General features: G+C 36.4%; 1 protein-coding gene across 1 annotated transcript in view; it reads right to left on the bottom strand.

Annotated features, from left to right (window-relative positions):
- LOC133063215 (phospholipid-transporting ATPase ABCA3-like) overlaps nt 1–18,889 on the bottom strand; it is a 215,743-nt gene that overhangs the window by 54,964 nt on the left and 141,890 nt on the right. Inside the window, exons 23-25 of the mRNA XM_061152338.1 lie at nt 8,704–8,891; nt 6,556–6,681; nt 6,110–6,304 (exon numbers count right to left, since the gene is read on the bottom strand). Coding sequence (XP_061008321.1) covers nt 6,110–6,304; nt 6,556–6,681; nt 8,704–8,891 — 509 coding nt within the window. The remainder of the gene's footprint in view (nt 1–6,109; nt 6,305–6,555; nt 6,682–8,703; nt 8,892–18,889) is intronic.

Here is an 18,889-nt window from a genome sequence, read left to right as displayed (position 1 = left end):
GTAGGACTTTCTCTAGCCTCTGGCAGCTCTGTCCCAGTGAAGAGCATGCATGGAAGTGGTGCAGTTGCTTAGATCATGGGGACCCTGGCAATGCTGGCTATGCAGGAGCACCGGCAGCTATTGTCACTGGAGATATGGTGTTACTAGGGCTTTTTCTAGCCTGTGGCAGCTCTGCCCCAGTGATGACTGAGCATGAAGGTGGTGCAGCTTCTTGGGTTGCCGGGACCTTGGCAGCACCAAGTGTGCTGGGACACGGACTGCTTCAGATGCAGGAACTATGGCCTTATCAGAGTCCTTTTCTAGACTCTGCCACCTCCTTCTTTTGCCTTCAGTCTTTCCAAGCATCAGGATCTTTTGCAGTGAGAGCTGGCAATTCGCATGAAGTGGTCAAAGTATTGGAGCTTAAGCATCAGTCCTTCCAGTGACTATTCAGAGTTGATTTCCTCTAGGATTGATTGGTTCAATTTCCTTGTAGTCCAAAGGACTTCTCCACCACCACAGTTGGAAAGCATCATTTCTTCAGTGCTTAGCCTTCTTTGTGGTCCAACTCTCACATACTTACATGACTACTGGAAAAACAGTAGCTTTGACTATATGAACCTTTGTTAGCAAAGTGATATCTCTGCCTTTTAATACACTGTCTAGGTTTGTCATAGGTTTCCTTCCAAGGAGCAAGTGTCTTTTAAATTCACGGTGGCAGTCACTTTCTGCAGTGATTTTAGAGCCCAAGAAAATAAAGTGTGTCACTGTTTCCACTTCTATTCGCCATGAAATGATGGGATTGGATGCCATGATCTTAGTTTTTTGAATGTTGAGTCTTTAGCAGCTTTTTCACTCTCCTTTTTCACCTTCACCAAGAGGCTCTAGTTCCTCTTCACTTTCTGCCATTAGTGTGGTATCATCTGCATATCTGAGGTTGTTGATATTTCTCCAGCAGTCTTGACTCCAGCTTGTGTTTCATCCAGTCCAGCATTTCACATGATGTACTCTGCATGTAAGTTAAATAAGCAGGGTGACAATATACAGCCTTGATGCACTCCTTTCCCAATTTTGAACCAGTCCATTGTTCCATGTCCAGTTCTTGGACTGCATACAGTCCAACAGAACTTGTTGCTTCTTGATCTGCATACAGGTTTCTCAGGAGGCAGGTAAGGCAATCTGGTAGTCCCATCTCTTGAAGAATTTTCCAAAGTTTGGTGTGATCCACACAGTCAAAATCTTTAGTGTAGTCAATGAAGCAGAAGAAGATGTTTTTCTGGAACTCCCTTGCTTTCTCCATGATTCAAGAAATGCTGGCGATTTGATCTCTGATTCCTCTGTCTCTTTGAAATCTGGCTTGTACATCTGGAAGTTCTAGGTTCACATACTGCTAAAGCCTAGCTTGAAGGATTTTGAGCATAACCTTACTAGCATGTGAAATGAGCACAGTTGTATGGTAGTTTGAGCATTTTTTTGAACATTACCCTTCTGTGAGATTGGGATGAAAACTGAATTTTTCCAGTCCTGTGGCCACTGCCGAGTTTTCCAAATTTGTTGATGTACTAAGTGCAACACTTTAACAGCATCACTTTTTAGAATTTTAAATAGCTCAGGTGAAATTTCATCACCTCCACTAACTTTGTACTAATGCTTTTTAAGGCCCACTTGACTTCACACTGCAGGATGTCTGGCTCTAAATGAGTAACCACACCATTATGGTTATCCCAGTCATTAAGACCTTCTTGCATTCTTGCCACCTCTTGTCAATCTCTTCCTCTTGTGTTAGGTCCTTACTATTTCTGTCCTTTATCGTGCCCGTCCTTGCATGAAATGTTTCCTTGATATCTCCAATTTTCTTGAAGAGATCTGTAGTCTTTCCCATTCTGTGATTTTCCTCTATTTCTTTGCATTGTTCATTTAAGAAGGCCTTCTTATCTCTCCTTGCTATTCTCTGGAACTCAGCATTCAGTTGAATATATCTTTCCCTTTCTCCTTTGCCTTTCACTTCTCTTTGCTCCTCAGCTATCTGTAAAGCCTCCTCAGACAACCACTTTGCCTTCTTATATTTCCTTTTTTGGGGACGGTTTTCATCACTGCCTCCTGTACAATGCTATGAACCTTCATTATAGTTCTTCAGGTACTCCTTCTATCAGGTCTAATCTCTTGAATCTATCAATCACCTCTACTATGTAATCACAAGGTATTGATTTAGGTCATACCTGAATGGCCTAGAAGTTTTCCCTACTTTCTTCAATTTAAGCCTGAATTTTGCAATAAGGAGTTCACGATCTGAGCCACAGTCAGCTCCCGGTCTTGTTTTTACTGACAAGTAAAAGATAGTTCTCCATCTTTGGCTGCAAAGAACATAATAGATCTGATTTTAGCATTGACCACCTGGTGATGTCCATTTGTAGAGTCTCCTGTGTTGTTGGGAAGGGGTGCTTGTCATGACAAGTGTGTTCTCTTGACCAAACTCTGTTAGCTTTTGCCTTGCTTCATTTTGTATTCCAAGGCCAAACTTGCCTGTTATACCAATATTTCTTGGCTTTCTACTTTGGCATTCCAATCCCCTATGATGAAAAGGACATCTTTTTTTGCTGTTAGTTCTAGAAGGTTTTGTAGGTCTTCATAGAATAGGTCAACTTCAGCTTCTTTGGCATCAGTGTTTGGGTTGTGAATTTGAATTACTCTGATGTTGAATTGTTTGCCTTGGAAAGGAACCAAGATCATTCTGTCATTTTTGCGGTTGCAGCTTTGTTTGGCTTCCTTGCAGTAAAGTCTATACTTGTAATAGGCTGCACAGTATAAGCCCAACTGCTTGGTAACATGATTAGACCGGCTAAAGCCCAAAAAACTGATGATATGCTCTGTTGTGATCAGTGTAGGCTAATAGTCACTCTCAAACATTGCTGATTTAGTGCAAGTTTATATATCCATATATGGAAAACAATTTGGCAATGTCCAAAACATTGTATGCAGCATACTACATACTACCACATACTACATACATAATTGATTATATATATAAAAAACTATAGAATAAGAAAAATGGTTTCCTTCTTGTTAAGACTTGTAAGACTTGGGATGGAATGAGGCAAATGGTGGGTAGGAGTGAAAATAACTTGCTACTGGAAACCATTTTATATTGCTTTGATTTATAATTTGTATGGAGGAATACTTTCTTTTTCAGATAGCTCCTATTACTATGGGGCTTCCCTAGTGGCTCAGACGGTAAAGAATCTGCCTGCAACGCAGGAGACCCAAGTTCAGTCTCTGGGTCTGTAAGATCTCCTGGAGAAGGGAATAGCAACCCACTCTAGTATTCTTGCCTCCATGGACAGAGGAGCCTGGCAGGCAAGAATCTATGGGGTTGCACAGAGTTGGACATGACTGAACAACTAACACACACACACCTATCACTATATATTTAAAATTTTCTTTTTAAACAACTTTTAAAATTGCTCCTCCCCCTTTATACAAATATGTTCTGGTTGCTAAAAATTAAAATTCTGTCCTTATCAACTCCTTAAGTTCTGGATGTCATTCTTTTCTCTTTTCTCAATTTTTTTTTTTTTCGACATCTACTTTTCTTCTAGGTTTGGTCGACATTCATTATTTCCCTATCCTCACTGTTTATTTGTCATTTCACTGCATTCCTATTTCAGTGATGTACAGTGGACACTGTTAAGGCCTATCTTGCCTAATATCTCTGTTTCGTTTTCTTCTTGACATTTTTCCTTTTTGTGGATTTTGTGATAAAATTTTATCCAGTGCTGGGAACTCTGAACAGCTACATGTAAAAGAATGAAATCAGAACACTCCTTAACTCCATACACAAAAATAAACCCAAAATGGATTAAAGACCTAAATGTAACACCAAACACTATAAAACTTTAGAGGAAAACAAGAAGAACACTCTGACATAAATCACAGCAAGATCTTTTTTGACCCACTTCCTAGAGTAATAAAAATAAATACAAAAGTAAAAAAATGGATTTAATTACATTTAAAAGGTCTTGCACAGGCTTCCCAGCTGGCTTAGTGGTAAAGAATCTACCTGCAATGCAGGAGACACAGGAGATGTGGGTTTGATCTCTGGGTTGGGAAGATCCCCTGGACGAAGGCATGGCAACCCACTCCAGTATTCTTGCTGGGAATATCCCATGGACAGAGAAACCTAGTGGGATAATGTCAATGGGGTCACAAAGAGTCAGACATCAGTGAAGCAACTGAGCACAGCACAAAAGGTTTTGTACAACAAAGAAAACCATAAATGAGATGAAAAGACCACCTTCAGAATGGAAGAAAATGTTTGCAAATGAAGCAACTGGGATTAATCTCCAAAATACACAAACAGCTCATGATACTTAACAGCATCAAAGCAAAAAACCCAATCAACAAATGGGCAGAAGACCTAAATAGACAATTCTCCAAAGAAGACATACAAATGACCAAGAGGCACATGAAAGGATGTTCAACATTACTAACTGTTACAGAAATGCAGACTAAAACTTCAATGAGGTGTCACCTCACTCTGGTCAGAATGACCACCATCAAAAAATCTGCAAAGACTAAATGCTGGAGAGGGTGTGGAGAAAAAGGCACCCTCTTGTACTGTGATGGGGATGTGAACTGTTACAGCTACTATGGAGAACAGTATAGAGATTACTTAAAAAAACTAAAAATAGAACCATATGATCTAGAAATCCCTCTACTGGGCATATACCCTGAGAAAACTGTAATTAAAAAAAGACACATGCACTTCAATGTTCACTGCAGCACTATTTACAGCAACCAGGACATGGAAGCAGCCTAAACATTCATTAACCTATGAATGGATAAAGAAAATGTGGTACTTTTATACAATGGAATATTCTCAGTCATAAAGAGGACTGAAATTGGATAATTTCTAGAGAAGTGAATGGACCTAGGCTCTGTCACACAGAGTGAAGTAAGTCAGAGAGAGGAAAACAGACATTGTATATTAACTCATATATGTGGAATCTAGAAAATGGTACAGATGAACCTACTTGCTGGGCAGGAATAGTGATGCAGATATAGAGAACAGACGTGTGGACACAGAGGCGGGGGAAGGAGAGTGGAATGAATTGGGAAATTAGGATTGAAATATATACACTATCATGTGTTAAATAAATAACTATTGGGAACCTTCTCTGTAGCAAGGGAGCTCAGCTCAGTGTTCTGTGAGGACCTAGATGGGTGGGATGGGTTGGAGAGAGGTCTAAGAGGGACGGAATACATGGACGCATATAGCTGATTTGCGCTGTTGTACAGCAGAAACTTACACTACCTTGTAAAGCGACAATACCCCAATTAAAAAATATTTATCCAGATTTTCTTCCTAACTCTCTAATATTCCTCAAGTTTTTCTCCAATTATTCTCTCTCTCACTCCATGTCTTAGAAATGTTGATCCTCAGGACTCAGCCCATATCTTTCTTCTCATTATTATATATACTCCAAATAGATTGTCTCACTTCCACAGTTTAAATTTCACTTGTACTTTGATGAATTCTGAGAGATTTATATCTCCATATCAATTCACTATCATAGATTTCAACTGTCTATTGGATATTTTCCCATTTAAATGTGTCACAAACATCTAACATTCAACATATTCCTCTCCAAATATACTCATATCTTGTCTTTACTATCTGGATAAACAGAACTTTTACTCATTCATTGGCTCAAGATAGGTTCCTGGGCAATATCTTAGGTTCCTTTCTTTTTCTTATAACCCACATCCAAATGGAGCCCAAACCTGGACAAATTTTACTTGCTCAGTATCTTTCATAATCACTTTTTAAAATCACTGTTTTATATCAAACTCCAATTATGTAAGAGCAGGTTATGTGAAATAACCATTCTTCCTGTTTTTCATTTGATTCATTTACAGGTAATCAGATTTTTTTCAGCCAGAAAGAGTATTTGCTTTTTCCCAAACTTGGGATGTCATCATGACTATTACTGTCCCTGCACTCTGTTACATTTGAGAAAATAATGTGTATGTGTGTGTATATATATATATATCTCAATGCTTTCTTCCATGCCCTCCACCCATTTCTCTGGTTACCTTAGGGCACGAACTCAGTGATTAGGTCTAGAAATACCTTTCCGATATTTTCAGTGATGTTAATGCCATCAATTAACACAACTCCAGAGGTTGTGATCTCCTCTCCAGTCAACATTTTGAATGTAGTGGTTTTTCCGGCTCCATTTAATCCAAGTAATCCAAAGCACTCATACTTTGAGACTAAAAGGGAGATATTTCTCACAGCCTTTACAACTGGACACTTATAGTAAATCTGAGAAAATTAAAAGAGAACCACAGTGTACTGAAGCACTGATAATGGGTCAACCACAACCATAACCTCAGACCCTGTGGACTGTTACGTATGGACAGTTTCAGAAAAGTCTTTCCCCTTTCAGTCCTCTATTTTACCAGAATGTACATAGATCCCATAGAACTCCAATGAATTAGTAATACTACCAACAAATTCGTGGCAGGGAAGGTGGGCTAAATCTTGGTGCAAAGTTGGACACTGAATGACTTTACCTTTGTAAGTTCGTTGAAAAGCAAAGGGGCAGCCGTCAACCTAGGTAACAGTCTCTGGACTCTCTTTCTTTCATTTATTACATCTTTATCCCCATATTCCTTGATTACTTGGATGGAATCTGTAGCCTGTATTTTCAAGACAAAGATCACAGATTTGAATACACGTTAGACATTTTGGCTTAAACTGGGTGGCTTTTTGGAAAGCTGACCTGAGGGAGTAATTTCAAAGATGTCACAAAATATTTGAGTAATTTCTATTAATGAGCCTCTCTACCAATTTCCTGAGGAGGGCATGGCAACCCACTCTAGTCTTCTTGCCTGGAGAATCGCCATGGACAAAGGACCTGGCAAGCTACAGTCCATAGGGTCACGAAGAGTTGTACACGGCTGAGTGACTAAGCACAGCACCAATTTCCTGAACTCTTATGTACAAATTTATTCCTGACTTGCTTATTTTTTTCTTTGTCATATGGCGTGCAGGATCTTAGTTCTTCAACTAGGGACCGAACCCGTGCTCCCTTCAGTGAAAGCCTGGAGTCTTAACCACTAGACTGCCAGGGAATTCCCATGACTTGCTTATTTTTGAAATTGTAGTCATGAACAAATTTTCTTACAAGCATGAGTAAGCAGTATGTCCTTGCCAGTGACATGGACATTTTGTGGAGAGCAAAAGCGACAATGATACTATTACTTATTACTTAGTGTGATTTGTTACAACCAAAATATATTCAAGAGAGCATTAGGTTTAAGAGAGAAGAATGAGCTCCTTTTTTTGATTAGGGCCCCTTATTGGTGAAGTTTGAGCTGAGTTTGGAGAATAAACAAAAATATATTGAGAGAATGAAGGTAGGGTGGGGATGGAAGAAAGGTTGCCATTAGCACTGGGAGCTTAAAGAAAGTTGTGTGAGAATGAAACAACATGGTGTGTCTTGTGAATAGTAATTTGTTACTGCTTGAGCAAAATTTTGTTGTTTTGAACTGCTCATGTTTAATTCAAGTACTCATTTAATGGTAATGGTTGAGGAATGGATCAGGAGAATATATTCAGCTCACATGCTAATTCAGTAAACATGCTAATCAGAAGAGTGAGAAGAGAGCTGCTTTAATTACTTTTTTCTTTTCCAATCTCAAAATTGATAGAATGCAGGTGCTAAGAGTGAATATCCTCACCCAATTTTCAATCTTAGAGGGAAAACATTTAGTCCTTCCCTTTATGTTTACTGTAGGCTTTACATATAAACACGACTGAAGCGACTTAGCAGCAGCAGCAGTTACATATAAACAGATGCCACTTACTAGGTTAAGGTAGTTCCTTTCTTTCCCTAGTGGTGTAGTTTTAAAAAAAATCATAAAAGGTTGTTAAATGTCACATGATTTTCCTGCAATAATTGACATGAACATGTGATTTTTCTTCTTGAGATGATCAATATTGTAACATTGATTTATTTTCAAATATTAAACTAATTTTACATTCATGGAATAAACCCTACTTGTTCATTTCTTCCATTTATTCCTATATTCTTTTTTAAAAAAGATTTATTTATTTATTTTTGGTTCTATTCAAGTGTAGATCAGTGAAAGTTCAATTACTGAATGAATGAACAATTAAAAAATCCTAAGGCAAAACTTGGAGATTGTGTGAACTATGAGACCTATGTAAAGCAATAGTTAGTAATCTGACTGGTAGAGACCCATCTCAGCCTAAGAATGTTAAAGTTTGAAACTAAGAAAGAGCAGGAAAAAAAATCTTAACACAATATTTATATGTTTAATCCTAGGCAATAGGAAAAAGTCCTGACTGGTAGAGACCATGAAACTCTATAATTCTACCCAGGTTTAAAGAAGTCAATTCTATAATTACAACCAAATACACCTCAAAAACTGTACAGGCACGAGGCAGCACTTTCTATCATAGTCAGTTCATTATTATGGATTATTTTCTTGTAGGCAGAGGATTCAAAATTCAGAACTGAAAATTCAAACTAAGATGAAAGACCTGTGATTCAAATTAGTCCCAGTTAGATCTTGGTATAATTGAATGATATCTTCTTTATTAAGTAACAAAGGTAGGAATATGTTAATTTATATATTCTGACCTAATGCTGAGCTTTCTTTGAGTTGTATCTAGAGTCTGTATTAGTTACTCACCTTCTTGTTGTTCATAAATATCTTATAGACATTAAATACGATTTTATGAAAGACAAAGTTTCTCAGGTTCCAGAATGTACTTTCCAGACAAAAAAGCAAAAGCAGAAAAATTAAGCCCAAGGCAGCTGATGAAATCAAAAAGTTTGCAATCCCATGTTCTCCAAAACTGTAGACATTGTTATTCTTAACTGGGGGTGATAAAAGAGATAGCCTTATTTTAAAAACTTATACAAAGTCTAAGATGACACCAAATATTAAGAAAATAAAGGATAAAATGAACATTAAGTTATTTTAGAGAAGTATAGATATGAAAAATAAGCAATTGTCAACATCTTATTTGTTTCTTATTTAATCTTCACTAATATTTATGATTATTATAACAGTTCCCCTGCAAACACTTTTTTTCTCTCTCTTTTTTTTAACCAGTTTTGATAGGCAAAAATCTTACTACATACTCAGTGAGTTTCAAAGGCTGAGCCTTTGTAAACAGAATTATCATGGATCTAGATGGTGATGATGATTGCACAACATTATGAATGTACTCAGTACCACTGAAATGTATACTTTAAAATGTAAACTTTATGTTATGTGTATTTTATTACAATAAAATTAGTATTTGTGCATACTGGCACAGAAAATGCAATTCTTACTGAAAAAAGAGTGATTGTATTATCTTCACATCTCAAAGATGCCTCCTATTTGCATATCTAGAATTTAGATGTTTGTGTTAGCTAATTTTCTGTGTAGTAAAATCAGGAAATATCAATTATTACCTACTTACATCTAAACGTTGTTCTTTTCTTCCTCACCAGTGTTTCCATCAATACTCTTTTCCCACTTATAGAAGAAAATGTCTTCTTACTCTGAAGGACTTTACGGACAGTAGGCATGACCTACAATAATAGCTAAAGATACCATAAATACCTGTTTGTTTTATTTAATTGCCAAGAATTCTGTTGTTTTTTATTTTTGTGGGTTGTACTTATTTGTTTAGTAACTTTTGTAAACTGTTTTTGTAAAGACTGTATTTTGTTTTTGATCAGTGGAGTTTCTGTTCTGCTAACTTAGCTATTAGCTACGATTTGATGGAAATATCTTTAAATGTTTGGAGCAAAACACACATACACACAAACCAAACTTCTCCTATCCTTTTTAGATTAGCTGTGAGTTGGGGCTCTCTTAAAATAATTAACCAGTCCATGTACAATTTTTATTTAGTCCACATATCTTGCTTATGCAGGGCCTAAAGATCAGAGAGTTCATTCATAAAGTCTTATCAGGTTTCAGCCTCGAATCTGCATGTGGCACTCTGAATTATCCATTGCAAATGGTGGTTTTTGTAATTGATTATTCCCCTCACACTCAATCACTTTCCCCAGCCTATTACTTCTTAGGCTTTTCTTTCTTGCCACTTGCTTTCCGTTTCTCGTCACTTGCCCTAGGTGGCTGTGGTTAGCATATCCCTTTAAATGTTTTTGACAAAGCTGCCCAGGAGGTTGCTCCAGCCCTCAGAAAGTTCCAAGAAGAGCTAAACAGTGCACCTCCTGAACTGATTCACTGGGTCATTGCCAGACAGATCTAAAAACATAACCACAATTCTTTGAGAACAAGACTTGTTCTTTGCCCCTTCTGGTGTAAGAAAACACACCAGGAATGCAGGTTACTATCATCACAGTTACTGCTGCCTAGCTGGAAAATGGGAAGGTAGGCAGATAAGTTAAAACTCTACATTGATTTCTTGACAAAATTGAGCAGCTTCTTCCTTCATTTTCTACTTCCTTGCTTTTTATAAGTTTTTGATTGAATTTCAGAGTTCCAGAAAATTGATTCTGACAGTTTCTGCCACCTTAATCCTTGTTTCAAGGGAGGGATAGATCCTTGGAGATACCTACTCTGTCACTTTCAGTTTCAATTTATTTTATATACTGATTTTTGGTTTTAATTCAGCAATCTAGCTAAAGATTCTAAATATTCTAGTATTTTATCTGTAGAGTTTTAAATAGCTCATGTCATATATAAAAAGAATTCCATGGCTGATTCATGTCAATGTATGGCAAAAACCACTACAGTATTGTAAAGTAATTGGCCTCCAACTAATAAAAATAAATGGAAAAAAAAAAAAGAAAAAAAAGAATTTCAAATATTACTTTATCTCAGTGTTCATACTTGAAAATTATTTAAAAATGTAACATAAAATAAGCTCTCAGGAGCCTCCCACTTAACAAAATAACCAAAACATTATTAATAGCTTCCTTCTAGCTATGTTCTCCTTGATTTTACCACTACTATCTATATTCCAGATATAATTGTCTTATTTCTTTGGAAATTTTCTAATATAATTTGACCAGAGAAATGCATTTCTATAAATATTATGTTGTTTGTAATAGTCTGTTTATGAGGCTTATAAAAATAGCATCATGTTGTTTGTAGTTATAGCAGCAAGGTTTACAAAATATTCATTGTGTTTCTAAGATTTATTCATATTGTTTGCAGCTGAAGTTCATACATTTCCACTCCTCTATGATACTCCATTATGTAGGAAGAAAAGCCTTAATTTATCATTACATTCTGCTGTTAATAGACATAAGCTATTTCCATTTCTTTTTGCAATTACAGATATTGCTGAAGAAAATATTTATTAAGGTTTTCCATCTTGGAGTAAAAATATTGGTAATTGGCATGTCAAACTTGGTTAGTGCTAACTCATTTTCCTTTTTTTTTTAATTAGTTGGAGGCTAATTACTTCACAACATTTCAGTGGGTTTTGTCATACATTGACATGAATCAGCCATGAAGTTACATGTACTCCCCATCCCGATCCCCCCTCCCACTTCCCTCTCCACCCGATTCCTCTGGGTCTTCCCAGTGCATCAGGCCCGAGCACTTGTCTCATGCATCCCACCTGGGCTGGTGATCTGTTTCACCCTACATAATATACATGCTGTTCTTTCGAAACATCCCACCCTCACCTTCTCCCACAGAGTTCAAAAGTCTGTTCTGTACTTCTGTGTCTCTTTTTCTGTTTTGCATATAGGGTTATCATTATCATCTTTCTAAATTCCATATATATGTGTTAGTATGCTGTAATGTTCTTTATCTTTCTGGCTTACTTCACTCTGTATAATGGGCTCCAGTTTCATCCATCTCATTAGAACTGATTAACAAAATTTTAGCAAACAGAATCCAACAACATATTAAAAAAATCATACACCACGACCAAGTGGGCTTTATCCCAGGAATGCAAGGATTCTTTAATATCCACAAATCAATCAATGTAATACACCACATGAACAAATTGAAAGATAAAAACCATATGATTATCTCAATAGATGCAGAGAAAGCCTTTGACAAAATTCAACACCCATTTATGATTAAAACTCTCCAGAAAGCAGGAATAGAAGGAACATACCTCATCATAATAAAAGCTATATATGACAAACCCACAGCAAGCATCACCCTCAATGGTGAAAAATTGAAAGCATTTCCCCTGAAATCAGGAACAAGACAAGGGTGCCCACTCTCACCACTACTATTCAACATAGTGTTGGAAGCTTTGGCCACAACAATCAGGGCAGAAAAAGAAGTAAAAGGAATCCAGATAGGAAAAGAAGAAGTGAAACTCTCGCTGTTTGCAGATGACATGATCCTCTACATAGAAAACCCTAAAGACTCTTCCAGAAAATTACTAGAGCTAATCAATGAATATAGTAAAGTTGCAGGATATAAAATTAACACACAGAAATCCCTTGCATTCCTATATACTAACAATGAAAAAACAGAAAGAGAAATTAAGGAAACAATACCATTCACCATTGCAACAAAAAGAATAAAATACTTAGGAGTATATCTACCTAAAGAAACAAAAGACCTATACATAGAAAACTATAAAACACTGATGAAAGAAATCATAGAGGACACAAACAGATGGAGAAACATACCGTGTTCATGGGTTGGAAGAAACAATATTGTCAAAATGGCTATTCTACCCAAAGCAATCTATAGATTCAATGCAATCCCTATCAAGCTACCAACGGTATTTTTCACAGAATTAGTGCTAACTCATTTTCAAAGTAGTAAATTATTTTCACTCACAATATGTGCGTATTTTCATTTCTCTACATTGTAATGCTTCTTGACCTCAGACTTTTAAATTTTTGTTTAGTGATAGTTCATTGTGGTCCAAGTTCATAGTTCTTTGATCACTCATGAGGTTTATGATAACTCCATATAGGCCATTTTTGGACCATATTTTATTCTTTATTTCTGTGAAATTCTTCTTCATGTATTTATTCTCCCATTTTATTCTAGATAGCATAATTTGTCTTAATTTATCATTCTTATTCCAGATAGTAATTCTTTGTTCATTATATATGTGTTAAAAAATATATTTGCTTCTGAGGCTTTTATTTCTTTAGAATGCCTCTAAATTAACAGTTTTAAATTTTAATGTAGTCAACTTATAAATCCTTTCTTTATAATTCAGGGATTTTGTACTTATTTTCTTAGTTTGTACTTGATGTCATAAAACTATTTTAACATATTTTCTTATAAAATTCTTGAACTTTATCCTCTCTATTTCCTATGTCCACCTAGATTTTGTGTGTGTGTGGCTGTACAGGCTTCAACAGTACATGAACTGTGAACTTAACTTCCAGATGTTCAAGTTGGATTTAGAAAAGGCAGAGGAACCAGAGATCAAATTGCCAACATCCACTGGATCATTGAAAAAGCAAGTGAGTTCCAGAAAAATATCTACTTCTGCTTTATTGACTATGCCAAAGCCCTTGACTGTGTGGATCACAAGAAACTGTGGAAAATTCTTAAAGAGATTGGAATACCAGACCACCTGACCTGCCTCCTGAGAAACCGGTATGCAGGTCAAGAAGCAACAGTTAGAACTGGACATGGAACAACAGATTGGTTCTAAATTGGGAAAGGAGTATGTCAAGGCTGTATGTTGTCACCCTACTTATTTAACTTATATGCAGAGTACATCATGAGAAATGCTGGGCTGGATGAAACACAAGCTGGAATCAAGATTGCTGGGAGAAATATCAACAATTTCAGATACGCAGATGACACCACCATTATGACACAAAGCTAATAAGAACTAAAGAGCCTCTTGGTGAAAGTGAAAGAGGAGAGTGAAAAAGTTGGCTTAAGACTCAACATTCAATTCTCCTTCTTATGGGGCAGTGCAGCTCTAGACCAAGTTGTATCTGTTTAGGAAGGGAGAAAAAGCAGTAGCTGGCATCCATAGTAGCTTCTTCAGGTGAGTGGTGCTAGAGAGGTGTGTAGGCCAGCCACAGGAAAAAAAAAAAAAAGACTCAACAGTCAAAAAACTAAGATCATGGCACTCGGTCCCATCATTTTATGGCACATAAATGAGCAAACAGTGGAAACAGTTGCAAACTTTATTTTGTTGAGCTCCAAAATCACTGCAGATGGTGACTGCAGCCATGAAATTAAAAGACAATTGCACGTTGGAAGAAAAGCTGTGACAAACCTAGAGAGCATATTAAAAAACAAACACATTACTTTGCCAACAAAGGTCCATCTAGTCAAAGCTATGGTTTTTCCAGTGGTCATGTATGGATGTAAGAGTTGGACTATAAAGAAAGCTGAATGCTGAAGAAATGATGCTTTTGAACTGTGGTGTTGGAGAAGACTCTTGAGAGTCCCTTGGACTGCAAGGAGATCCAACCAGTCAATCCTGAAGGAAATCAGTCCTGAATATTCATTGGAAGGACTGATGCTGAAGCTGAAACTCCAGTACTTTGGCCACCTGATGCAATGAACCGACTCATTGGAAAAGACCCTGAGGCTGGGAAAGACTGAAGGCGGGAGGATAAGGGAGGATGAGATGGTTGGATGGTATTGCTGACTTGATGGACATGAGTTTGAGTAAGCGAAGCCTGGTGTGCTGCAGTCCATGGGGTCGCAAAGAGTTGGACATGACTGAGCTACTGCACTGAACTGAACTGTACAGAATATGGATCCACCTGTTTTTCCCTTTTCGGGTAATACACTTACTAGCATTTATTAAATGGTGTATTTCTGTCCAATAATATATGATGCCATCTCCTCTATACATCAAAATTCCATACATGCCTTGGCATAACTGAGGGCTCCCTTTTAATCTAATTGTCCATTTACTTCTATCTCTATATGTCTTATAAGTCATTATGTTTACAAATATTTGCATTTCAAATCTTAGGGAATTGAACCAATACCTGAGAAGGCACCTATCAAGAAAATATCAAGTCTTGTTTTAAAAGTAAGTTTTACTAAACATTGAGCAAAGAGATGTTTTACATAAGCTAGTCTGCTGAATAAAAAAACTAGAAAATACTCCACAGTTCATTATCTGTTACTAGTATAAACTCCATATACAGTGCAAACACGGACACTATGAAAAAACAAAATAGCAGGTCAATCTTTCTCATAAACATGGATTAAAAAACTCATAGGACTATTCATCTACTTCAGTGATGAATAATCTTGCATTTTAAAAGCTTATGGAAAACTCAATTTGAAATGATTAAAAACTGTCAAGTATAATAAGCTGGTATTTAAGATGCTTGTAAATATTATTTATGTTTTTAATTTTGTAAAATAAAGATAAAAACTCATGAAATATTAACAAATGGAATAGACAGATACACAGACAATTGTGTTTATTTAAGGAATGCAAAGTGTTTAATATTTTAAAAATATATTCATATAGTTGTATGGCTTCCCTCACAGCTCAATCGGTTAAGAATCTGCCTGTGATGCAGAAGACCCAGGTTTGATTCCTAGGTCGAGACGATCCCCTGGAGAAGGAAATGGCAAGCCACTCCAGTATTCTTGCCTGGAGAATTCCATTGACAGAGGTGCCTGGCAGGCTACAGTTCATGGGGTCACAAGAGTTGGACACGACTTAGCAACTAAACCACCACCACCACCACCACATGGATACACTAATGGCCAAAGCCACATGGTGATCTCATATAGTCATAAAACCTATTTAAAATAAAACGCCTCATACATAGCACTCTCTAACCTAAAAAGGGAACACAACAAATATTCAAGCATCATAATCAACAGTGAAATTACTGAGGTGTAGAGCCAACAAGTTGCAGAGCCAGGATTCAACTCAGGTCATACGACTCCAGGCCATCCTCTTACTATACTGCCTTTATATAAACATAATAGTAAATCAGTGAGAGATCAACACCAGTTACAACGAGGGCTTCCTTGGTGGCTCAGTGGTAAAGAATCTGATTGCTAGAGTAGGAAACACAGGTTCAGTCCCTGGATCAGGAAGATCCCCTGCAGAAGGAAATGGCAACCCACTTCATTATTCTTGCCTGGGTAATAACATGGACAGAGGAGCCTGGAGGGCTACAGTCTATGGGATCACAAAAGAGTCAGACAGGACTTAGTGACTGAAGAACAACAATAATGAGATCACCATGTTTATGGTCATAAAGAAAACCTTAATAAATAGTTCCAGTATAGTTAAATGCCAAATACTGTGACCATATGCAATAAGACTAAGTAAAGCAAAAGCAAATTATAAACAGAATATCAGAAATTAACAAAGTAGAAAACTTAAACCTTAAACCAAAATATTAAATTACATATAAATAACTTAATTAGATATATATATATATATACCCCTTGATATATATCTATATCAACCCACTACAGCATTCTTACCTGGAGAATCCTATGGACATAGGACCCCAAGCTATAGTCCATGGGGTCGCAAAGAGTTGGACACGAGTGAGCGACTGAACTGAACTGAACTGAACTGAAGTGACTTCAGACTCATATGCTCCAAACAAGCCTCCATTCTAGTTTTTAAATATATAAGATCCTTCCATGATTTGAGACTTTTCTCTTGGTCTTCCATCAATGTGAAATATTATTCCTCTCATTCTTCACTGGCTAGATCAATCTCATTCTTTTAGTCATCTAATCACACTCTGCAGTAATGACCTCCGTAAGTATTCTATCTGAAGTGACGTAAGTTACTAACTACCTTATTTATTTATCTTACTGTCTTACTTCAAACGGTAACTATTGTGTCTATTTACTTACTTTCAAAATTTTTTGCACTTGCCACAACTCACATTATAAACTCCATGAAACCAGGGACCTTGTCTATCTTTTTCTATAGACAAGTGTAGGAAATACAGCAGTCATAGAGTAAGAGTTCAAGAAAGAGAAAACAGAAGGGATCAGGAAAAGTGATAAAAAGTGAAGTTATAGATGTTTTCCTGCCACTAAATAAAGACAAAAGCCTTTAGGTTGAAATTGCCATCAAATGATAAACAGAATAAAGAAGAGAAAAATCTGTCTAGACAGCTCATGGAAAAATTTCACAACACTAAGGATAACAATTTTTGCAAGACAGAAGTTTTTAGAGTAATAAAGAGGCTATCTGCAAACAAATAAAAATCAGATTAACATAAGTCCTCTTAACCAGTATAATTTAACATCAGAAAATAAGCTTAATACACCATATTAAAAGAATAAATGACAAAATCTCCACATGATCTCAAAGGCACAGAAAAAGAATTTAATCTCATTCATTACAAAAATTGTCAATGAACTTGGAATAGAATGGAACTTCCTCAAACCAATAAAGAGGAACTATAAAAACACTTATAGCTAAAAATCATATTTAATGGAGAATAACTGAATACCTTCCTCTTAAGGCTGGAAACAAGCAAAGGTGTTTACTGCCATGGCTACTATTCAGTACAGTACTGGAAATTCTAGTCAGTGAAATGAAATAAAAATGTTTAAGAAAAAAAATCTTGATTTTGAAAAGAAGAGTATTCACAAACAACATAATATTGCAAATAGAAAATCTTAAGAAATCCACATAAAAACTATTGGAATGAATAAATGAGTTAAGTTCATAAGATAGAAGATAAAAAAATCGTATAAGTTCATAGTATATAATATACAAAAAGTCACTGGATTTCTATATTTTAGCAATGAACAGCAGAAAGTTAACATATCCCATTTTCAATAGTAGCAAAAACATCTTAGAAATAAATTTAGCAGAGAAATGCAAGACCTGTAAACTGAAAGCTATACAGCATTGCTGAGGGAAATGAAAGATCTAAATAAACAGACAGCCATTCCTTTTCATGGATTGTACGGCTCAATATTTTTAAGATGACTCATTTTCCCAGATTGATCAGTAGTATCAATGCAACATCTATTCAAATTCCAGGAGTCTTTTTTTTCCCCAGTAAATGACATGCCAATACCAAAAATTTGTAGAGAAATCCATAGGATCCACAAGAGCCAAAACAGTGTTAAAAAGATCAAGGATGGGGACTTCCCGGGTGGTCTAGTGGAGTCTACCTTCCAAAGCAAGGGACATGGGTTTGACTCATGGTTGGGGAACTAAGATCCCACCTGTCACGGAGCAACTAAGCCTATGTGCCTCATCTAGAGAGAAGCCTGTGCTCCACAAAGAAGACCCTGCACGCTGCAACAGAAGATCCTACATGCCACAACTAGAGGAATCGGGTGGAGAGGGAGGTGGGAGGGGGGATCGGGATGGGGAATACATGTAACTCCATGGCTGATTCATGTCAATGTATGACAAAACCCACTACAATATTGTAAAGCAATTAGCCTTCAACTAATAAAAAATAAATGAAAAAAAAAGACTCAACGCAGACAAAATAAATGGTTAAATTTAAAAAAGACCAAGGATGGAGGATTATATTTCTCAATTTAAAACTTACTAAAATGCAAAAGTAACCAGAATAGTGTGGTACAGGTATAGGATAGAAATACCAATCAAGGGAACAGAATTTATATTCCAGAAATAAACTCAGGTGAATTCATTTTTAATAAAAGTGTTAATTTGATGGGGAAATGATATCCTTTTTGACAAACTGTCCTGGGACAAATCACGTTATAACCTGAATATAGACCTAGTCATGTAGAAGGCATGGAGAAAATCTTCTTGACCCTGGTTTAGACGACTTTTAAAATATGATACAAAAAAACACCATTGATAGAAGAAAATGTTGATAAACTGGATTCCATCAACGTTTAAAACTTTCAAGCTTCAAAGACACCATTAACAACTTGTGTCCAAACAAATGTCCATCAACTAATGAACAGATAAATAAATGTGGTATATCAATACAATGGAATACTATTCAGC

The sequence above is a fragment of the Dama dama genome, chromosome 10, assembly GCF_033118175.1.
Source record: "Dama dama isolate Ldn47 chromosome 10, ASM3311817v1, whole genome shotgun sequence".
Taxonomy (NCBI): domain Eukaryota; kingdom Metazoa; phylum Chordata; class Mammalia; order Artiodactyla; family Cervidae; genus Dama; species Dama dama.
The sequence above is the reverse complement of the archived record's forward strand: the minus strand, read 5'-3'. Positions and strand labels throughout refer to the sequence as shown.